We start from the raw sequence: 24610 nt of genomic DNA on the forward strand, positions 1-24610 counted from the left end.
ATTCGCTCACATCGATGCTCTCCCATTGTCGTCCCCCCTTAATGTGATTTAACTGAAGTATGGAGTAGAAATGGCCACAATTTGGTTTTGGCTGTCCAGTGGTTAGCCCGTGCTGTGATTCCGAGTGTTGAGTACTCGGCAACCGTGTGACGTGTTTGCTTGGACTGAGTGAGACTGAAGTGCTACGGCGCGGCTTACTACGACTCGTAGAGGGCGTCTCGACGGAAAAGCTCGGGTAAGTTTCTTGGGCGTAGCGCGTAGTCTTCAAATTGTCTTGTTAATTGTTTCAGTGTTCTACAGAATATAAATGTAACTTTAATTTCAGTGTTGGTATAATATACCTCGGAGCATTGTAACCAGACTATAAACGCAATTTTATGTTTCAAAAATGTCTGTTTACAAAAAGAACTGGGTACTTGTTAGATAAAATCCGTCCAATGTTGCGAGATTTTATCTTAATCCAAGGTATTTGCAGAAGTAATCCAAATTCAGATACCAGCTTTATACATAACATATACCTTTAAACATGTAGGTACCTACAATACGCACGTAGATAGTTTTTCAAATTCTAACGCTGTTGTAATTACAATTTACGTCATTACCATTGATCTTTTCTTCGTTATATCTTTAAATGCCTGTATTTTAACTACATTTTTAGTATGGAATGTTTGAGTTTATAATAACAGAAGCTTGGACATAGGGCGGCGCCGGTGCAGCGTTGTGTGACGTATTATGCAATGCGTGCGTGTCCCGCACGTGCATTGTAGGGAACAATTGCTGATAGAAATAACATGTAAACTTTTAGGAACACTAGGTAAAATAATATAAGGAGATTATTGTAGCGGAGTGTATCCAAACATCAAAATCTGACATTGACATTTATTAAATATTTTATGAAGCGCTTCCGCCTCCACCAACCCTCTTTCTCTTTGGTCAGCGCTCGCCTGCACGGCCATATCATTCTCTGTGTAATTTATATTAAATTAGCAATAAGTACATCTAAGTGCAGTGTAATATTAAAATAAACAATATTAAAACATCAAGACTATTTTATTGTTCGACATCATTGCAATTATATGTTATTTTTTTATTTACTTCACTCAGGAACTTACTATTAATTTATAAAGTTATTTTATCGTATGTAGTTAAAATTATCAGCAAGGAACAATATGTGTTTGTAAAATCCGCTTCCCTAAACAGCGAAAAAACAAATAGGTAATTGAGTTTCGATATCTTCTCATCAAACCACAAAACGTCGGGTCGCTTGATGTCCAGAAGGGAAGTACTAAAAGAACTGTGACGTTATGATGGAATATTATTGAATATTTCGTGCATAAATTGTGCAATAGTCGGACAAAATTATATCAAGCTTATTTCAGTGTTACATACTTGCTGAAATGCAAGTTCTTTTTCCGCGTTGCAGGCATTCTCAGCAGACTATTTAGTGTTTTTCAAATAATGTTAAGTATACGCATTCATCGATTTGAAATGTCATTTCCGTAAATATTTAACGTTTTTCTGCTAGTGTTTACGATATCTTCACTAAGGGCTAAGGAGACTGATAAGATAGAATATATAAGAGTAGCCGCGCACTGCAAACTTTTAGTCGACCGATTGTTTGTTCGGGCTCTAAAATTAGTATGGAAACGAATGGTAGTACGCACATAACAACGATCAGCCATTAGGCCGATATCAGACCGACTAAAAACTTTGTTGAATTCAAGATTTTCTTAAAAAATATATTTTTCAGACCATCGAGCTAACTGTCAGTCGACTGTTTAGTTTGCAGTTTGCGGGTACTCTAACTGTTAAGAGGTTCCCTTGACGATAAATATTATGGTACGATCGATATCAATTGTAAATAATAATCGGATATTGGATGTTATCTGAACAAAAATACAAATAGTTAAAGGTTAGTAGTGTGATAACTTGATGATACCGGTTTATTGTGTGTATGATGGCCGCGTGATCGTCTTACGATGTCTAAGAGAGAGAGATAAAGAAATTGATGAGTAAATTGTAAATTAGTTCCTTCTAACTAAATCATGGAGAATTTGATAGACTCGGGAGTCATTACACAAAAACCAAAAGCGATTTAGTATAATACTTTTGACTCTGACAATTGGGCTACTCTATAATCTCGTAAATACATATGAACTTCCATGCATAAAATGGCATATATTCGTGTGTTATCATCATCTTTTCCACAATGAAATATTCCACGTTGATATAGTAACCTAGACTTGAAAAATCTTTAAGTGTCTTTTTTATCGATTTATCTCTACCTGGTGAGTTCAGGCGTAATTAAGAAGCCTATTTCACGCACCCTTCCAACTAACCCAATTAAGCTTTGTGTTTACAGGTCACCGCAATTGTTAACTAAAGCTTTTCAAAGCACTTGTGATAAGATAATGTTTATTTGTATATATTGTCTTTCATACATATGGGGATGCTTCAATTCGTTACCAAGCACGACTAAATAAAAATGTCTTCTTGGTATATAGCTTACTGTTTTTATAATGTAATGTTCCTTCTATGAATGCACAATATTAAACACTTGACAAACCTATATAAAATGCCATATAATACATTGCGATCTCGTATCTACAATAGGTAATTATAGTTGATGCATGCTTAATGTTTACTAAGTTTAAGTGCTCGTCCTAAGCAATAGCCTAACGGATAACCATAAGGTCGTCATCCCAAAAGTCTGACCTTTGCATGACTTACCTTAAAAGCAGTCGTTACCAGTAAAATACTCGTATTCAGCTGCATGCGGACAGACTGGAAGCATACGATAACATAGTTCGGAAAACGCCAAGCAGACGATGAAGCATGCTTACATTAACTTGCACGAGAACTAGGCACAACAGTATAACGTTGAATTTAGTACTTTCTAAACTAGACATAACAAACTTTAACGTTCCAACAATAATCTATCTATCGAGTATTCCTACGAGTAACATTCTTAGAACCTGTAATGAATATGTGCTTGACGTGGTCCAGTTTTTTTCCCAATTAAGTAGATGCGATCGCTTAGCTTATAATGTCAAGGCGTGGTGGGACACGTGAGACCGAAGTTACCTATTTATTACCTATACTTATGTAGAGACTAAATACAGTAACTAAGACGCTAGACGGGTGCCAGGTCAACTGCGGAACAAGGACGACTGGCTTGAACTACGTAATAGTATTGAGAGTGTACAGGTGTCTAGTTTAGAGAATAATCTGGAAAAGGTCTTTAGATAGAGTTAGTTATTAGATTCAGCCTATTAAAATTATGATAAGAATAAGAATCATTTATGCATTTCTACAAAATGTTATACAAGTAAAACGTAGCGTGGCCGTGCAATCTAAGCTAGGGTTGACATTGTGATGATTCATTGATTTTAAGTCGAGGGCAAGAGATACAGAAATTATAATTTTCCAGCCAAGTAATTACATCAAAGAAACATTTTCCAGATGAGCGAGAAAATAGAGATTTGGGTTATATGGGTGAAATGAGATACCAAAATGCTGCAGGTATTGGCCCAAATGACTTAGATAACTTTAGTAATAGGCAATCAAAATTAAAATGTCACCAAATTATGAAAATTCGCAGAAATTTTTGGTTCATCTGACAAAAACAGGCTGGCCCTGGAAAAAGCACTGAAAATATCACACAAAAATGTGTGAAAATTCTAACACACATCAGCAGTGACATATCTAATGCCTACCTATGTATTTAGAAGGATGTATGTATTACCTATAGACAGTGAATATAAACCGCAGCAGCCAAATATATTTGTTAAACATTTTAATGTCATCTTCTTCAGCCTTGAAAACGGACAAAGCGCGGAATTTTTCCCACGGAAAAAGCGTAGCCTACCTAAACAGTTCTGGTTTTAGCCAGTTCTATTATTTGAATTTCGAAAGATTTTAAATTTCGATAGTGACGTTTGATCCGTGGGATTTATCATCCAGGAAGCTGGGTTGGTTCCCTTGCGTCAGTTTCCCACGAGCCCATCCTAGCCCAGCCTAGCCCATTCCAAGCCCTTCAATGGCATCCGAACATTTTTCACACCATTTCGTTGCGCGTGATTGGTTTCCGTGAAAAGTGAGCTGCATTGTCCGCTTTGAGTTTGAGTAATCGTTTACTGACAAAGCTTTTGACTTTCACTGAAATAGGTTAATTGATTTACTATTATATATTTTTGGTTTAGGTAGTATGCTTCATGATGAGTTCCCAACCTGCAGAGAGCGTTGCATGATTTTAATGAATACGTTCACTATTTGGCACTAAGTTTCTATAAACTTAAAGAAATAAGTAGAACTTAGGAGAATAGCTGGTGATTGCGGAGACCTAAGTAAAGGAGCCTTAGCTTGTTTATCGCATGAAGCATTGCGCATTTAGTAAGTCATTTGAGTTTGGCTGCTCTAAAAACGTTAACCTTTGCATGAATCACAAACACAAATCGATAAAAGTACAAAATTGCGTCTAATAACGCGAACAAAAGGCCGAAACTATTCAGAATCCATCGATCCCATTCTGCGAACAGCCAGACAGCGATTTCATGGTAAAGATAACTGTATCAAAATTTGGTGGCTACGTCATTCGTCCAATTGGCCTGGCGAGGACATCGCTCGGATCACAAAGAACCGGACGCCAGCATCCGCTTTCCATCGGCACAATTTTTGGAAACACCAAAATTTTCATAGTTCAAACCTTCGGCGAGGCATTGTCATGTAGATTTGAGGTTCATTATGCTAGCTGGGCTTGGTACATTTGATACTTGCGAATTTGTAGCTAGGGCTTGCTGTACTTATGTGTGGGAGAAAGCTGCGTTAAGTTAAATGACCGAATACCCTGGGGTACCTCTCCCTATATATTACTAGCACTAGCTAGCATGATCTGGAATGTGGGAAGCTAACACTACTTCCGTGTTATGGATCTGCCCTATCGCAGTAGTGTAAAAGTTACACACGTTAGCAATTTTATATACTTACTAAAGTGTGGTACAACCAAATAGCGAGCAGTCTTCATTTGTTATTGAAACATTAATGAAGGACTAGGAGATCGGATGAACTACAGACAGGGACTGCTTATATCCCATAGTATTTGTAACACAGTCTACTTGCCCGAACGAAAATTTACCCAGCAACCCGTCTTCCCAAAGACAGTGGGATGAGCCGCTCTGCAGAGTAACCCGGAATAGTTTGATAGAAACGGCAATTACTCCTGCTGAGCGAGCGCGCCTACTGGCTGTGGGTAGATGGGAGTCGGGGCTTTGGCTTCAGGCACTACCGTCGTCAAACATTGGCACCATGTTTGACGATACAACTTTCCGCCTCGCTACTTGTTTACGTATAGGAGCACCGTGCTGCTCCCCTCATCGCTGCCACTGTGGTGAGGCTGTCACCAGCCTCGGACACCACGGCCTGTCGTGCAGCCGCAGTGCGGGCCGTATTGCGCGGCATGCAAACATAAATGACATTATACGTCGAGCTCTTGTTGCCGTCGGGGTACCAGCTGTATTAGAACCAAACGGCCTGGCACGCGACGACGGTAAGAGACCAGACGGCATGTCGTTATTCCCTTGGAAGATGGGTAGGCCTTTAGTATGGGACGCAACCTGTGTCGATACTCTTGCGCCATCACACCTTCCAAGTTCTGCGTGCTGTGCTGCTGCTGCCGCTGCGGCTGCGGAGAACCTCAAGCGGCGGAAATATAGTGGCCTTGTCGGAAACTATATTTTCGAACCGTTTGGGGTTGAAACCCTCGGGTCGTGGGGTCCGAATGCCCACATTCTATTTAAAGATCTTTCTAGGCGACTGGTTGACGCTTCTCGTGACCAGAAGGCTGGCTATTACCTCGGACAAAGAATCAGCATGGCGATCCAACGAGGTAATGCTGCCAGCCTCTTGGGCACGCTCCCAGTTGACAGCGATGGGGACGAATTTTTTGACGCTTTTTAGTTGTTTGTTTTACTAGGATAGTTTTTGATTTTTATTGTAAATATGTATTGTAAATATTAGTATTGTAATTAATAAATAAATCTTATAATTAGTCTACTTAATTGTCTACATTTACGCAGTAGTCAGTCCCTTATCTTGTTTTGCTCAAAACGTATGGATGCAGTATACCTAAGTATTATTAACTTTGTTTACATCCACATCAACTCGTAACCTTTAATTACCTTTGGCCAGGAAGGAAAATGTGAAGAAAAATAATAAGTATTCGTCTGTAATTAAACTACAATAGAATCGATAATATGTAATGTCTGGACAATGTATGTACTTAAGGATGTTTGCTCACATTGTGTCAGTATTTCATAATAGTAATTCTATAAATAGTAAGAAGGAAAAACCTATGGAATAAATAATTGGGTGGGTGAACATGAAGTCCTTTGCATCTTTCTTTGTGTAAGAAATTGGAAGATTTCATCTTACGTGACGATAACGTAGATTTACTAAATATTTAAGCAGCTCTTGTGTTTTATCAACACCAATGTTTGGGAGAAGTATCAATGCACAGTTAATCATTTGTAAAACAATAATGTTTTATATTTACTTAAAATGCAGAGGAATTCTCACCGAGAAAGGCGAGAAGTATTAATGATCTCGTATAATGTAATAACAAGTATTTAATTTAAATTGGAATAGCCTTTAACCAACAGCATCACAGATATAATCTTTGCTACCCTGATTTCTGAGGTTATCTCTATCCCATCTACCTACCTATTGGCATTTCACAATAGTCAGTAACGCGACAATTACCTAAAACAGGTCAATAACAAAATTCTATATAAAACATCAATAGAAATATTTTGCAACATTTTTATATGAATACAATTAATTGCATCCATTTCACGGGTGTGCGCAAAATAACGGTGTCGATGTCAGTACCTATCTGTTTCAATATGGCTGCCATCGATAAAGCTAACAGTACTGTTACATTACAAAGAGTTGGACGTAGTGATGCATGGGTTTTGTATATGACTAGTTATAGCCCAACACTTCGTGCTCTGATAGCTGCGAATGTTACAAATAAGCCCGTATTGTGTTTTAGTGCGGGTTTATGCTCATTAGGGCTGTTGATGACCGACGAATGGAGTATGGGTTCTCGATGATCGAATAGTTGCAGTTGTGGAATTTGGAGATAAGAGAGATTCAAATTGAATACAATCCAAAGCATAAAACCTTTAGAACAGCAGTAGGTAGTAAGTAGTATAACGATATTTATGGCAGTAACCCACATATAGGACACAATTATGAAACCTACAAAGCAGATGAAAGTCGTCATGTTTTTACTCCCCTTGCCTGCTGAAACCGTTAGAAATTCATGTCAAATCAATATAAAGCGATAAACGAGGATGCACGAAGAATAATCATAACGCGGTCACAGAATCGCGGCCACAACAAATACCTGACGGATGATTTGATAATGTTGTTGAAAACATGTTGTTGCGATGAAAAATATTTGTTCAGAAGACGTATTGAGCAAATGTTGTCTTTGTCTCGATAAATACCTACAAATAATGTAGACTCCTTTGTTGTTATTTACTTGATATATTAACCCCTGTAATAAGAGCTCATTGAAGTTTTGTAAGAGGTGACTTTCAAGATGTAAACAACTTAAATCCATGAGATTATAAGCTTTATGAAATTATGTGTCCCTCCATTTCACATAAATAAGTAACATAGGTAGGTATAGGAAGCCGGATTACCAATCGAGACAATGAATAAGGTAACAAACAAGCATAGACATGGGTAATCAACATTTTAGCGGATCTACCAGGGTCCGATTCTCCTAATTTTACTTAAGCGACATACGATTCACATTCGACTGCGATCCAAACACGACTCGATTACGATTAAAGTGTATGTGGCATTCCGCTATTTTTTCTTTGAAATAAATGTTTTTTATCCTTTTCTGTCTTATTATTGATATTTATGATTGTAGAGCAAACTACCGTACCTATAGGCCAAAATCACCAAAATAGCAGACCAATCGCAAACCAATCACTGTCGTTGGAATACGATTGGTCTTATATTAGTAGCAGAATGCCCGATATGGTTAAAACTGCTATTGCGATTCGATTTCTATTCAATTTCGACATTATTAGCTTAGGAGAATCGGGCCCCATAAAGCGTTCGAGGAAAGTTAAAGCCAGAAGATAAAGACACAATAAAGTAAGAAATAGAAAACTTAAGTATCAAAATCGGTTAACGAAGTATCATGGAACTAGAAAGGGATTCAAAATTAGTAACAGTCCTAGGCAACAACTCTCGTAACATAACACTTCACAGGCCATCGCTAATTACTTCAGCTATAATCAGCAGTCAAATAAAATGGACGCCAGTCTGCATTTATTGACATGATACACACACTCTATTTATAGCCAGAAACATCATAATTTAGATCTATGTACACTGCAATCATCACACGCACGGCCCCATGTAGACTACCACAGTAATTTTCTAACCGAAGGCCGTCATTATGTTCTAAATGTTGAATACTATTGCTTTTTGTGTCTATGTAAATATTTGTTCAGTCTAACCTTGCTCTCGATTGTCTCGTATGAATATGTCATGCGATTATCGTTTTTGCGAAACGATGATCGGTTTTCGAACGACTTGTCGAATGTTCGAGATGGTTTGTGCTAATTGTTTTAGCTTGTGAATGGAGATATTTATGATATTTCGCGTTCGACTTGTTTAATTCAATTGCATGGCTACAATAGTCAAAGGGTAAAGAACTGCTGTTTACGAAAATGCATGTATTTGGTTCCGACGGCAATCCTCCTTAAAATTAGGAAGAGACATATTGATCTTATGCTATTTAGACTAGACCTAAAGTATATTGCATAACGGAGACATGATATGTAGGATAATAAAATACCTATTGAATATTTATCAACATAAATTGTTAGCAATCAGTTATTACAACAATCAATTAATTATTAACATATTACGATAGATTTCTAGAAACATCAGGCTCTGACAATGCCAAGATAGTTGTTAATAGGTGCGACAAATATAATTATTACAAAAAAAAAAACAAAAACATTTATTAGGTAGGTGTCTACCTAGAGGAAAATTCACAATCAACCCCAGACTTTTCAAGCTATCTTGGGAAAAATAATTGAATCTAGCGATCCTTATGTTTAACTGGTATTGTTACAGGTGACCATATGTGTGGTCGGTGACGCGGCACCAGCAGAGTTAGAAGATGAAGCCCCGGGGGGCGAGTGTCATGCACGCCTTCACTGCGCTCACCATGCTCACCATGGCTAATGGTAACATCCTATTAACTAGCTCTTCGAATTTAATCTTTATATCTAAAAATGAATGTGCATGAATGGCTGTAGGTAGGTACTGATTATATAAGCTGAAAATTAGAAGGGAGGTAGCACCATCCATTTTGTCAGCATCTCGGGACGCGGGTGAAACCGCGGGCTAGGGCTAGGGAAGCTATTAGGTGATAAATATACGAGTATTCAAAGAAACCTGCCTAATAGTAGGTACATACTTCAACCACAGTGAGTTTAGTAAGTTGCTTAAAAAGGGTTTAGTTTTCTGTGAATGAAAGTTAAGTTTGGAGTGTCTATACCTACCTCCTTGCTTACCTGAATCCACGATCATCATCGATCGATCATGATCATCATCGAACTAAAACGCACACATTTGGTACACAAAGATTATCTTAAATACCCGTATAAACTGACCTATACTTACCCCCTTCAATTTTATTTCCTCTTCCGTATAACGTAAGTAGTATCTGTTATTTAAGTATGTACCTACTCCTTGAAACTCACAACAAGAATAAGTACGGAAACCAGTCATTGATTAGAGAGGATTGTTTTAAGCGATCCATCAGTATTATGTAGTACCTAAGTAAAAAATAGATACTTATTACTTTTGTATACAATAAACGATTTGTCGGTTAGTGTTAATTAATTTGGTAATAAACGATGTAAAAAACTACATTTTAGAATACACAATTGATTACCAAAATAAATTACCTACACCTATCCAAGTGAAAAATTGAAGCCTGAAAAGGAAGATGCAACAGCTCTTTATTTCCATAATGAGCATACCCCGAACATTCTAGCTGACGTCAACTAAAACATTTATCTTAAAGTCAATGAAGATTACATTTCGGACTTAATTTGAAGACGCGTGTTTATCTAACGTTAGATAACAAGAACTCGATGTTTAAACAACCAGACAAACGGACGCATGATATTGAAGCGTGCGCTAAACTAAACTGCATTGTTCCCAGCTCAAACGACATGCAACCAAGGAATGGGACGCGTTATGTATGAGCGGCTACCCAACCAACAGCTGCACGGATTTGATGATGACGTCGTAAGTATAAACAAAAAACAATTATAGGTCTATTGATTACGGTACTAACCCTCAAGGTAAGCGTTAGTTAAGCGTACGCGCCGCTTGTTTACCAAACATTACCTAATGACGATGTTGACAAACAAATCCATCGTACGATTACCTACGTCACTTTAACTCCAATTAAAACAGTCCAAGCAACATTTAATCTGCATTATTCATTCCTCATTACCATAGGTCCGCGAGACGGCGCCACCTTTTCGCGTTTTGGAGAAATGCCAAGACTTATGCTTGCGCGATCGCTCTGGCAACAGCCTCGTGAGGACCTGCAACTCCATAGACTTTCAACCAGGAGCACGCATTGCTGCCTTCAGCCCTGAACCAGAATATGAGGAGTCAACGTGTTACCTAACACGGGAACAGGCCGCTCCTGAAGGCATTGGGACTCTAATGATTGTACCGAACAGCGTTCATTTTAATGAGATATGTTTAACGTGTAAGTTGTTATACATTTTATCAAATTCGTTGTTTTTTCCTGTCGACACAATGGGTATTGTTTTATCTTTGTTTTTAGCCAATCGTCCGGAGCGTGAGTGCCCATCTCGCCGGTATGTTTTTGAACGCCACGCTCGTAAACGGCTTAAACTCCCACCTTCGGATCTCAAAGAAATTATGGTTGCTAACCGAACGGAATGTGAAGATAAATGCTTGGGAGAGTTTAGTTTTGTATGCCGTTCTGCTACGTATGACTCTGCTTTGAGAACTTGCTCTCTTAGTAGGTTCACAAGAAGAACTCACCCCGAGTTATTAGAAGATGATCACAATGCAGATTATTTGGAAAACACTTGTCTGAACGGTTAGTATTACTGAGTGAAGTTTTTTATTCTATTAATTCCCATGTACTTATGCGAACTATAGATCTACGTAGGGACCATCTGTAATATAATAACTCATGATGTTTTCGCAGCGGAGAGAAGATGCGATGGTTTAGCAGTTTTTATCAAAGAAGAAAATAAACGTCTCGGAGGACCGTTTGAAGCTGACGTTTTCTCGAACATGACTCTCGATGAATGTCAAGCCATGTGTGTTCGCGCAGAAAAGTGAGTCACAGTCATTATTTAACTAGGTATCTCGGTTGGTAAGTAGGTTTATTTCAATTGCATACGATGTATTTTCTAGATATTTCTGCCGCTCTATCGAACATGACGCGATGACCCGACAGTGTGTTCTGTCTGAAGAAGACTCCGTGTCTCAAAAAGACGACGTGACTGTTAGCGCATCCCCCACTCATCACTTCTACGACCTTGTTTGCCTGGATAATCGTAAGTAATATCGTGATCGTATGTTCGCCTTAGATAACAGCTGTTTCTAGTAACTTCATTTAACCTTAAACGCTTTATCAAGTATTCAGTGAATGCTTGGCAATTAACATTTTGAAATTCCTGAATTAACAACGCATGAAACCACATTAAGGTTTTTCTCACGATTATGATCAGTCTCTCATCGGGTGACAGCTCGCGGCACGGAGTACCCGGACAACAGTGTGACGTCACACCTGTTCTCACCCGGACGACGACCAGACACCGCCTTCCAGCGATACAGAAACAGTCGGATCACCGGAGAGTTCCATTCAGAGATAACCGGCCGCTCGCTCAGCGAGTGTTTGGATGAGTGTTTGAGGCAGACAAGCTTCCAGTGCAGGTAATGTAACGAATCATGTCAGTGTGCCGTTTGACCACGATTTCGACATGCGCATGACATCTCTTTACAATTGTCACCCATATTTACATAACTTCTCGACCGTAAAAGGCCGTTTTGTAACTTCAGCCGATATTTTACTAACATTCAGCAGCTCAGTGCCTAATGTAAAATAAATATTCATGAGTACCACTCGTAATTGAGTATGCATTCGTGATCAAAACATACAATAAGTAGGTACTTTATCTCCTACGTAAACACTTCGATAACCAATCATAACAGAATCTGACCTACAAAAACAAAAGCATATCTTTTGGGCTTCGGAATACGAAAAACAGTCCATAATAGTTTATCTGTTGCTTTGTGTGTCACAAGTACGAGTAGTGAGATAAGGTGTGACAAGTTCGTTGTACGATTGCGTGCGTATGGGCTATTCACAACGTGAGCATTGTTCGCAGGTCGGCGGTATACAGCGACCGGGCCAGGACATGCCGGCTGAGCAGATACAATCAGAAGGATGGCATGCGACTGCTTTACGATCCCGATTTCGATTATTATGAAAATTTGATGCGTGAGTATCGTTTGTTGCATTGTTGTTGCTTAGTCGTTAGAATTGACGAAAAATCGATTCCAACTGAATTGGTATTGTTTGGCGTTTAAATTCGTTGGAACTGTTAATTTTGTCTTTTAGGATAGTTTATACAATAGACAACATTCTCTACTGTATCAGGAAGATAGTATAGATTTCAAACTTCTGCAATAGAAAAAATAAAGTCCAAAGTCAATACTGTAAATAGAGACTCAATGAGTGCAGTCAAGGCAGTAAACGTAGAAAATCTAGGTCAGACGCAATTGCACATCACATGACAATGTTTAGACGACACATGACGTATTGCACTTGTGAAAGACTGGAAGGAAGAAACCAATAAACGTATCAGAACAAATTGGGATTAATAGAAGTGAACACGACGTAGGTCGTAGCATGTTTATTAATAGAAACTTGTAGGGCTGCGCTAGGATATATTAAACTTGGAATAAATAAGGAACATTGGATTTGTAAAATATAAAAGGCTTATTCTTCCTACCTACTTCTTAATGAATAAGGCGTGTAATTCAGACGTGTGAGTGCATATTTATGCTTGAGATCTGTGTAAATATTTATGCGAAAAATGATCTTGCGTACGTTACACGTACCTGTCTTCACAAAAAAAAAATTGAGAGATCGGGATGGAATTTCCAAAGTAACTGTTGCCTTTCTGCCTAATTTATCGGAGTTCCTAAATAAGGCTTTTTTGTCTTAAATTAATTTAAATGTTCGAATTAATTATTTTCTTGTATTTGGCTCAAACAGGCCCTTCTTTCGACATCCCTTTATAAGCAGTCAATTGATTCTAGAGGTACAACGCACGTTGAGAATCACCCGACATTGACCGTCCTGTGTCCACAAATAGAATCCCCTTATCTGCCTTATTAGTATAGATTGCAGGCATTAATTTGAATATGAATATTTCCTTAAATATAAATCAAGGAAGATCTAAGGATAAACAGCTACTTTATTTAACTTCTGGCAATTTTCCTAAGAGATCCTATAAGGGATGTTTAGGTACCTTATTGCAAAAGAAAGATGTGAAAGCAACTGTAGTTTACATGAGCGAAAATATATCGGTTATGTCAAACTGATAGTCAAACTGACAGTGACAGATACATAGTATTGCTTAGTACAAACAAAAGTGTGAAAAATTATAATAGCGTTAAATCTAAGGTGATCTTCAAAAATTTTTAAATTTTTACCTATTAAAAACTCATTGGAAGAAGAAGTATTGACAATTATGGTTTGGGCATTCAGATCAGCTAGTTGGCGGTGAGACCGAGGCTGGGACTCCGGGAACTGGTTCCCAGGGCAATTGGGGGGGACGCCCTGCCACATCCACAGGTTCGATGCATGATAGACAGGAGCTGGGACCAATTAGTCTCTGGGATTGATGAGCGTTACAAGTACCAAGAAAGAATTAATATGTCCGTAGTACAATTAAGGCCCACGGTCACCAACAACATGAACGCCTGTTTTGCTTTCAACTACTGCTTACTTTGAAAATTGATGTTTTAAAAATTGACGTTTGTATTGTTAGTGAACTTGGGCCTTAGTCAATAATATTTTTAATAGTGGCTTGAGACAGTTTATCTACGTCCTTTAATAAAGGACGTTCGTCTGTGCCTGACTCATGAATCATCTTGACAGTTTTAGTACTGTTAACTAAATTCAGTGGCTGATAACATTCATCAATCATCAGAGACGTCTGTAGTTGTAAATCATCGGTTTCTGTAGTTGTTTCTGTAGCTTGTTGTAGTTTTTTAGAAGTCGTATGTGCTTGCTATTTTGTATTATAAGGTAAGTATTGTGGTATGTATGTTGAAGAGTAGATATTATATTATACGTAAATTAAATAATTATATAGGTAAATTCCTTTGTAATTGTTTTTATTCCAATAAAGCTATAATAAGGTATCAGCATGCTAAATTAAGTAATCAAGGTTCCTAGTACTAATGTAATTTAAGTAGTTACCCAGTTAAGGATATAAATAGGTAGTAGCTTGAACGTAGTAAGAAGTAGTTTAGATATTTTTATACGCATGTTGTAGTTCCTTATGTATCCATCATAAATGTACTAATTCCTAATCACAATCTTTCTTTTCGAAGGTGGTAGTAACGGAGGCGACCGGGACCGATACCCGCCAGGCGTAGACCGCTACCCGGATGACGACCGGTACCCTGACGATGACCGGTACGGCGACCGTCGACCGGACCGGTACCCCGACGACCGATATCCGTCCGGCCCAGACGACCGCTACCCCGACGACCGATACCCACCCGGCGTCGGATCAGACCGCTACCCGTCTGACAGATATCCCCCCGGTGTTGCAGACCGATACCCTTCAGATAGGTACCCACCAGGTATCGATCGGTACCCTGCAGGCGTTGATCGGTATCCTTCTGGCCCTGACCGCTACCCAGTTGGTGTAGATCGCTACCCGGCTGGTGTAGACCGTTTCCCCGCTGGCGCTGACCGATACCCAGCAGGCGTAGACCGATATCCCGCAGCTGTTGACAGATACCCACCTGGAGTAGGACCTGGGGTTGACAGGTATCCCGCTGGCAGTGGAAGATATCCCATCCCTAGTAGTGACCGCTATCCAATAGATGGTGGCCGGTATCCACTCTATGACTATCCCACTAACGAGCTTGGAAGATATCCAGTAGACAGATATCCTATTAGCCGATACCCTATCGAAGTTTATCCAGAAAGGTATCCACAAGACAGATACCCACAAGATAGATACCCAGTACGAGGCAGTGGTCGATACCCGTCTAGACCGGGCTGGCTCCCTAGCCGCTACCCTGACCGGTTCGATCAGGACCGATATCCTGGAACTAACGATTGGGGACGATACCCGTTCAGCCAGTACCCGGTTGGTGTGAACCGAGACCCGGTGCCGCTGGGCGGGGCTCGTTACCCAGACATGTATAACAAATATCCGCCGACCGGATCGTCATACCCTGGTGAGCACGAAATATTATTTAAACATATGTAGTTAGGTATATAATATAATAAAAGTTGTTCTTGATAACATGAGAGAGATTTTTACAGCAGGCTATGGACGGGGTGGTTATTATGGGCCTGATTACGCGGGACCCGAGCGTTTCCCAGATAGAGGAATTCGCCCTGGTACAGACAGGTAAATAAATGATTTCTAAATGGTGTGGTTGATTGTTTAGAAATAGAAACATTTTATACTATTATTAAAACAGATATCCCGTGGAGCCAAGACCGAGTTTCGGTATAAGACGACCCATTGAGAGACCTAATGGATATCGCGGATCTTATCCTCCTGCTGGGCCAGTGGAACGACCAATAGGTATGAAATCTCAATTGAATGAAATTAAAGTATTCAAATTACCAAAGATGCTAAATATTTATTCTAATTAGGTGGTCCAGTGTACGGTGGTGCACCCGCTTATGGTGGGTCACCTGTATATGAGCCTGACGGTCCAATAGGTCCTGTTGGACCTCCAGTTAACGGTCTTGGTGGCCCTATCAATGGCGGTCCGATAGGCGGCCCAATTGGAGGACCGATCGGCGGGCCCATCGGAAACGGAATAGGTCCCCTCAGACCTCAAGTGGGACAAAGACCATGGCAGGGATCACGATGTGAAGAAGACAGCTTCAGACAAGTAGGAAGACAGCGTATGCAAAGGCGATATGTCCGACGATTCACTACTGCTCAATCATTGGCGCATTGCCAACGCGAGTGCATAGAGGCCAGAGACTTCATCTGCCGGTCGTTCAACTATCGGTAACTAAACAAGTCATGATGTAACCATGCTAGTTACGAGTACAGCGACAGTATTACTGACCCACATTTTGTTGACAGGGGCGTAGACGGCGCCTACGCTGGTGAACCTCGAGATAATTGTGAGCTCAGCGATCGAGACACTCGGGAGCTGGATGCTGCTAATCCGGCACATTTTGATAATACAGCTAGCGAATATGATTTCTATGAAAGAGCTCTTGGTAGAATGGCTGATGATTGTTTGGATGGTAAGATATAATCAAACGCCAACAAGAAAATTCCCAACATATTATGATTTCCTTGGGCTTATATGATCTTTTGATTTGTTTTTACAGTATCTCAAGTATGCAATGAAGATGGAATGGAGTTCACTCTCCGGCTCCCCGAAGGTTTCTATGGCAGAATGTATACCTACGGGTTCTACGATCGGTGCTTCTTCCGCGGAAATGGAGGTGTAGTTAACGTATTACGAATCACTGGAGCTCACGGGTATCCAGAATGTGGAACGCAGCGGGTTTGTACAATTTAATCATGGGTCCTTAGTCCCTACCTGCATATTATTAGAAGACCAAGAACTACCTATCAATGAATGGTTCCTGCCTATGTTACTTGTAAATAATTTCCTCAATGATGATTGATCTTTCAGTACGGAGATACGATGACGAATATCGTAGTGGTTCAATTTAGCGACAACGTGCAAACTTCCCGTGACAAGCGGTTCAACCTCACATGCCTGTTCAGGGGACCCGCTGAGGCCGTGGTTACGTCCAATTACATCGGCGCCGGGTGAGAATTATGTTACGGACTCCTTATTTGTGCCTACTTGATAACAAAATATTCGTATTGTTTTATCACTACCAAGTTCATGGAACTGGTTAACGCAATTAGAGCTTATTCGCGTATGTTAGAGCTAGAAGTACGTAACTTATTTTGGGATATTTTTTTATCAAGTAGACACAAATCTTTTTTCATTATATAACATTGTAACAGATTTTGCGTGTTTCATGAGTTCGCTTCTGAAATGTTCCTTTACATTTGCATAAGTGTACGTGATTGTTTATTTTAGATGTTTCCTAAACATTTTTCATTCGCTGGAACATTTTGTTTTTATTGGTGGTGTATTTTGGGAGAGTTGTAGAATCATTCTTAGATCTTGGGTTTTCCGAAGCGATGTGTTTGTTTGTGCAAGATTTTCCTTTATATTTTGCAGTTACTGGAATGTAGACATTAACAGTTTGGTTTATTTAGTTAGTTGAATGTTGGTTTTGAGTGCTGTTATAACTAACAGCTACTAACGGCAGACTTTGAAAGAATATGTCTATTTGATTCAATTTATATATTTCAAAACTCTATATTGACAAATTCATTCAAAGTCAGTAAAGCCAAACAAGAAAGTATGTCTTCGAATCTAACCGTAGTCTTGGATATGATTTGGTCGACAGGTCCGGTAGCCCCATACCCATCGAATATCTTCCTGAAGAAAGTTCATTGAACTCGAAGGTTCGTCTGATGATCTTGTATCAAGGCAGGCCGACAACTACCATTGCTGTTGGCGACCCACTTACGTTTAGACTGGAAGCTCAAGACGGGTACAATTACGCAACGGATATATTCGCTACGAATGTAATCGCTCGAGATCCTTATTCGGGACGTTCGGTGCAGTTGATTGATCGAGTTGGGTAAGTGGACGACCTAGTTTAAGAGTTCAGTTTCAAAATTCTTTCTTCAATATGTATAAAGACTCGATGTTTAAAGAATATAGAGTTTATATACTGTTTTTTCTCCTTACAGTTGCCCCGTCGATCCTGATGTGTTCCCTGAATTAGACAAAGGCCGTAACGGAGATTCATTGGAAGCAAGATTCAATGCGTTCAAAATACCTGAGTCTAACTTCTTAGTGTTCGAGGCTACAGTGCGTACGTGCCGCGATGGATGTCAACCGGTCAGTATACACATTAAACTACCATTAAGAGATAAGTATTACATAATTAATCAAAGAAAATGAACGAACGCTTGTGTAGGTCTTTCTGAAGGTAGGTGTCGTTAAATAAGAAGTTGCCGATAAATTGTCTTAACAAGACATGGAGCGCAGTAACGACTTTTCATTGATACAAATTGTTTCAATAAAGGGCAGAGTTATTCGATAGGTACCTACAACGAAGATCGTTCTGCCTATTCTTAATAGTAATTGTCTGTACGTTTGCTATGAATTCTCTGTTATAAGTCGCTGAGTCCATAATTAAATCAACCACATAGATAATAACAGCTAGCATAAACCAGACACTTAATGACATAGATGTAGATAGCTCCATTTTAGGGAGACTTTCAATTTTCTTCAGCATGTTATTGTCATCCTTATCAAAATGAACCTCAAGCAGGTCATAACAGACGATTTCAATTACGTCAATGCTTTAAAAAAAATACATTATCAAGCACATTTAGTTACCGGGTTATCGCGTAACGATAAGTGTATCTGAAGATGTAGGGTCGTGCATAAAATAGATGCTGTTTATGCAATTTAGCTAAGTCTGAGGAACTCTTGACCTTTTTCCTTATCTAGCTAGATGTATCACGTGAATAACAAATGGTAGTATGCGTTCGTTTTTCAATAGATAAATAGACGCTAGAAATTACCCAAGTTATGTAAGAAAAGTCGGACCGTTTATCTGTTATAGACCGCTTCGATATTGAATCGATCTATAATTGGCAAGCGCTTAATCATATTTGTTTCTAATGAAGTATCTCCTTAGATAAAAACCTGTAATAAGTAGATGTTTATCGATGTCTTGTTTGCTGCGGATGTTACCTATGACTTATGATACAGAAAGATATTAATGGGTTAGCTAATTACCGATACTGCATCCTCATAGATAAACTTGCTTACATACTTCGACGGCTCCTAAGTATACTGAGTCAACTAACAAATTTTGCGAATCGCACTTTTTTGTGTATTTACAATATTGTTATTGTTATTTGTGTTAATACACAAAAAAGTGCAATTCGCAAAATTTGTTAGTTGACTCAGTATACTTAGGAGCCGTCGACTTATGTATCTTTGAAGCTAACTCGAATGAATGCTGTAGGTAATATTTTGCCCTTAGATGCCTTTGTTAGACATAATATAACAGTATCTTGGCTCTAAGCTTAATGGCACATGCCAATTTGTCAATGATCATGACTATTCTGATCTTTGGATGATCTTTTAGCTTTCCTGATTTACTGTCCCAGACTACAGAAGCTCCTAAATACCTACCTACATGTATCGCCACATTCTGATTTTTTTGCAGTACAAGAGTCATTGTTTATTTTCCAGGCATACTGTCCAAGCCACACGGGCCGATCGGAGCCATCATTCGGCAGACGTCGAAGGGACGTGAATTCCACACTCGTCGCAGAAGGCAATGACACTGCCGAAGCTAAATCTGACAACAGCAACGACACAAAAACAGACAAACAAGACGACAAGAATGCAGGAACTGTTTACAAAGTATCGTATGAAGAGGCTAAGGTCGATAAATATTTGAAGGACGAGGTTGAGACGCCTAGTCATGTGCGCAAGATGATCGAGGTAAGGGAATGGGCACATACTTACCTATCTATTTCTCATCAATAGCAGGATATTATAGTAGTAGCTAGTTGGGTAAATTAATGTGGGATGTACCTACCAGATAAAACTATAACATTTCGTCTTTGACGGTCTTTGTTCATATTGTTTTGCTAAGCATAATGGAACTGCTTACTATGAGATTAAACATGATGGAACTTCCTTTGATTGTTGTAGTATTGGATGAGATAGGTAATTTGTCACTTATTAGGGTATGTAGATACTACCTATATGTTAGAGCGTAGGTAGATTACTTTCTTGTTCATGGAGTTATTTGTTCAGTTTCTAAATAAATAAAAAACAAGTAATACCTACCTAAGGACTTGAGTTGTTTTTGTAAAAATATACACAAACATTAGAATTAAGTCATTATTAGCGTTATCTTTTGTTTCAACAAGCTAATAGTAATGAACTTTTATCAAAACATTGTTGATAAACGAGATAAAACTCACCAAGGGGCTTATTAACGATGGGCAGCATAGCAACTCATTAAACCTTTGTTTGTGTAACCTTACAAGCTGAGAATTAAAACTGCAGTATCACAGGTAGGATACCTTGGTATGTAACTCTATTTACGACAGGGTGTACCTAGTTTCACCCCAATTCATCTTTCGTAGAGGCTATACCAAGTCCTCATTCTTTCGACACATAATAGTTTTGACTTTCTTCTTGCAAGTAAACCTAATAATTTCGAAAATCCATCATCTCTCCCCCAGGTCTTTGACAATCGCAACGAGCTGCTTGAAGAGAACGGCGAGAGTGACTCCTCACCCGTCGTGGCTGCTGCCGGTATCTGCGTGCCTCCGTACCACTACAGGGCTTTGCTAGTAGCCCTCTGCGTGCTTCTGTCATTGTTACTGGCTATGCTGACTGCTGCTTTGTATATCTACAGGTTTGTATGACTGGTGTTAAGTTTAGGACAAAAGTACTATCTTCAAGTTTCTCAGACCACAGGATGTAGGTCCTAGTGATCTTAGTATTTGAACTATTATGTAATAATTCTGCTAATCTAAGTTTCCACAAATAAAATCATGCGGAATTTTGGCTTTGTCCCCAGAACTTCATGGAATTTCGTAAATGTTTTGCTTAAAAATTCTCTTTTGATCAGTACCTAAAGCTAGAACATGTCATAATGTATGTGAATGGACTTAATGAATGGCTATTTAAGTCCTCCTTAAACGTCCTTTAACAGGTACCTGACCAATGTAATTTAATGCAGAGTGACGCATAAAACATAATACGGCGTTTATTTATAAACACGGCTATATTTAAAACGTTCACACGCAGAGAGCACGTGCTTCGAGCGTGCAGTTTTATTTTCAACTAGCGACACATCCTGGCTTCGCTCTGATGCATTTTTTTTTCGTGCTCCAACTAGAAGTTACCTAACTGGCATATTTCGAAAGGTGGTTCGGCCTACTATCTGTGTCTATTATTTCCAATACTATAATAGGCTCATAATTTTATCAGTGTCAAGTCTGGGGATTAGGAACTGAGTAGACTTGTCTCTACCTACTCACGTTCCTATCTATTTCTAGTTATATTTAAATGATAGATAATAGTTGGTATTTTAAGGTCTAGTTGCTATGGTATAGTACCTGCTTACCTACTTATCTAGTTGCCAACATATGCGATGGTTATCATTATTATCGTTTATTTAATTAAGTAGGTAAAGTATCAATCTAATTGAGTAAACAGGGTCTCTCAGCTCCTCATGCTATAGCAAAACTTCCTCGATCGCAATTTAAATGGCGCTAATTCTGATGATATATTTATTCGGCTTACCTCATTAGCCAACCTTTAATAAGTTTCCTTTATATTTGTTCCTCCTAGCCGATTACCAGCTATCATATCATCATCATTAATTTTAATTAAATTAGTTATTATATACAGCCTTGGCCAAAAGTATTGAGCACCCATGACATCTTTCAGTTTTATGCGGAGTATCAAACAGAAATAAAACAAAACTTTTTTTTTATTTGTAATTTACTATTTATTCATTGAAAATTAATATTTTGTGGGTCCACCCTTTGCCTTAATTACAGCAGAATTTTTTTTTGGTAAACAGCTAACAAGATTTTTACAGTCTTCAGCAGTAATCGCGTTCCATTCTAGGCGCAGGTAGCGTTTCAATTCTTCTCTGTTGTTAATTGTGTGGCGCTTAACTCGACGCTTTAATAAACCCCATAAATGTTCTATGGGGTTCAGATCTGGCGACTGGGCAGGCCAGTCAAGAAGCTCTATGCTATTTTCCTGAAACCAAGTCATAGTGCGGGCAGATTTGTGGCAAGGCGCGTTATCCTGCTGGCATTTATCACTATCCATGTTCGTGTCACCGAAAAGTTTCGTGAATGAACGCAGTTTCTAGCACATTTATGTACTTAGAAGAGTCCATGCGGCCCTCACACACGAACAATTCGCCAACTCCAGAATCTGTCATACAACCCCAGGCCATTATACTGCCGCCGCCGTGTTTTACGGTTGGGACCACATACTCTGGCTTAAATTCTTCGCCCACCCGGCGACGCACAAAGGTCACACCAGGTGTACCAAAAATCTGCAATAAAGAGAAAAATATTGAGTTCCGGAAATAAAAAGAACTTCCTCTGTGCGTTTAGAATTTAAACCATTTCATATTATTTTGTGAGGGCATTAAATTGACTTACTCACCTCAAAGTTTCATTCGTCTGACCACACAACATTTGACCAATCTTCAGCGGTGAAAGTTCAGTGTTGTAAGGCCCATTTGTACCGAGCTTTTTTGTTGCTCTCGGAGAGCCATGGCTTCTTCCTAGCTTTACAGCCTTTCAGACCAGCTTTCTGAAGCCTTCTACGAGTAGTTCGAGCAGAAATTGTTTTCTTCATTTGTTCTGAAAACTCAGCAGCGAGCTCTGAAGATGTTTTTTTCCTATTTCTTAATGACTCTCTCAGTAACTGACGATCCTGACGGCCTATGGTGATGCGTTTGCGCCCGGTTCTCGGTGTATTTTGATGTGATCCGGTATCAGAGAATCGCTGAATAGCATAATGCACGGATCGGCGCGAACATTTGACAGTTTTGGAAATCTCTACTTGTGATTTCCCTTGCCCGTACAGAAGCTGTATCTGCACTCGTTATTCTAAATAAAGTTCGTTTCATTTTGGCTTATCGCAACTATAACACTTAAAACTTTGAAATAAAATACCAAAGGCGCACTAGATCACTGGATGTTGTCTCAACGAGCGATGGTAGCGAACTAGAAAATAAATTCAAAAATTGTAAAAGACACATTTTCTTGCACCCAGGTGTTTTATTGTCAACTGCGGCATAAGTCATTGTTTTAAAATCTTTATAGATAACCGATAAAAGAATACTTCAACGATAGATTCGGGTTTCTCCCATAATTACCGTGATCTAGCGAAATTTGTAAGGTGCTCAATACTTTTGGCCAAGGCTGTATTAATTTTAATGTTTTCCTCTAACAGACGCTATTGGCGAGTGCTGCGTAAGAACATTCAGGCTTCGTCACCTGCGCCGGCACTGCGGCCAGTGACCCCGGGACCTAGGCCTACAAGACCCTCGCTTTTCTCCGCCTCACATCTGCATAAACCCTTCTCCTTGAGGTAATGAGAGAAAATATTCGTAATGCTTGTGCGTTAAATTAAGAGCCTTTACAAGCCTTTAAAAATACAGGATAGGAATTTAAAGTTTGGTCATGGAGATTGAATGTCGCTTCTTGTAAAGCACTGGTGCTCAACTACATCCGGTTAGACTGGAAGCCGACCCCAACATAGTTGGGAAAAAGGCTCGGAGGATGATGATGGAGGATCAATGGAGATTTAATGAACTGTTTGTCGATCTTAATATTCTGGTGCGAGTCCGTACAAGGTACAAAGAGTTCACCGACTGAAGAATAAAGAACATTAAGTAGACAGGTGGCAATCATCCAGTCAAAGTTCAGTAGATAAGCAGAAATTGCGTCAATAGAAAATAAACATGGCAATAAAAGTGTAAATACTTTACACTTCGATAAGGACATTGATTGATGTTGACGGAAAAAGGCGTTGATCACATGATTCAGTCAAGGAAATAAATGTTACGTGCGAGCAATTATTTATGATGTTCTCTGGGAGTAAAACATTCACGATAAGTACCTACCTGCTAATTTAACTTTCCGTCTATTTCAGTGGTTTGGGAAGGACTTTCGCCGAAGTGGGCGAAGAAGCAGGATCCTCTGGGCGGTTGGCGAGTGCCTTCGACGACGGAAGCGAACCTATCTACACGGATCCTTCTCTGTTCGAGCGCTCTCGGTCCCTTCGCTCTCTGCACTCATTGGACATGAAGCCCGACAGACGTGACCACCGCGCGTAACTTCGACAAGTCAACGCATAACGCATCGTTTTATATCTAACTCTTAAATTAATAAATAAACATTTTTATAATGCGTCCCAACTTTCAACAGTCATCAATATAGGTTTTAATGCCATAAATGCTCAGTCTTTTTCCGTCCAAATGATCTGTTAACATTAAAGTACAATATAATTTGTTTTAACATTTTTTTATATGTATTAATATGAATCTTACTGTAAGTTGCTACTAATAAATATTTTACAGTGACATTTAGTTTCTCTATTCCCTTTTATGAAATAA

At 39.2% G+C, this 24610-nt stretch overlaps 1 protein-coding gene and 1 long non-coding RNA gene across 5 annotated transcripts; one reads left to right on the top strand and one right to left on the bottom strand.

Annotated features, from left to right (window-relative positions):
• The first annotated feature begins 70 nt into the window (after positions 1–70).
• LOC124638074 lies at positions 71–24577 on the top strand. Of its 4 annotated transcripts, none has more exons than XM_047174899.1 (23): positions 71–235; positions 9166–9278; positions 10265–10350; positions 10567–10825; positions 10904–11185; positions 11297–11429; positions 11509–11651; positions 11826–12030; positions 12486–12598; positions 13874–13960; positions 14725–15585; positions 15677–15761; positions 15835–15941; positions 16013–16379; positions 16458–16624; positions 16712–16890; positions 17023–17162; positions 17819–18055; positions 18168–18318; positions 19690–19944; positions 20697–20872; positions 23446–23583; positions 24148–24577. In XM_047174899.1, the coding sequence occupies exons 2-23, from the start codon at positions 9212–9214 to the stop codon at positions 24329–24331; spliced, it is 4422 nt and encodes a 1473-aa protein (XP_047030855.1). In that variant the 5' UTR covers positions 71–235; positions 9166–9211; the 3' UTR covers positions 24332–24577. The 4 variants fall into 4 exon arrangements, with proteins under 4 accessions (XP_047030855.1, XP_047030854.1, XP_047030856.1 ...); XM_047174898.1 differs by having other exon boundaries at positions 72–235; positions 15674–15761; XM_047174900.1 differs by having other exon boundaries at positions 73–235; positions 11844–12030; positions 15674–15761.
• Positions 22064–23258, bottom strand: LOC124638076. The gene is made up of 2 exons (XR_006985326.1): positions 22651–23258; positions 22064–22537 (listed from the first exon to the last, which is right to left on the bottom strand). It is a non-coding gene; the product is annotated as an uncharacterized LOC124638076 (long non-coding RNA).
• Positions 24578–24610: the final 33 nt, after the last annotated feature.

Source organism: Helicoverpa zea, chromosome 17, assembly GCF_022581195.2.
Source record: "Helicoverpa zea isolate HzStark_Cry1AcR chromosome 17, ilHelZeax1.1, whole genome shotgun sequence".
In the NCBI taxonomy this organism is placed as follows: domain Eukaryota; kingdom Metazoa; phylum Arthropoda; class Insecta; order Lepidoptera; family Noctuidae; genus Helicoverpa; species Helicoverpa zea.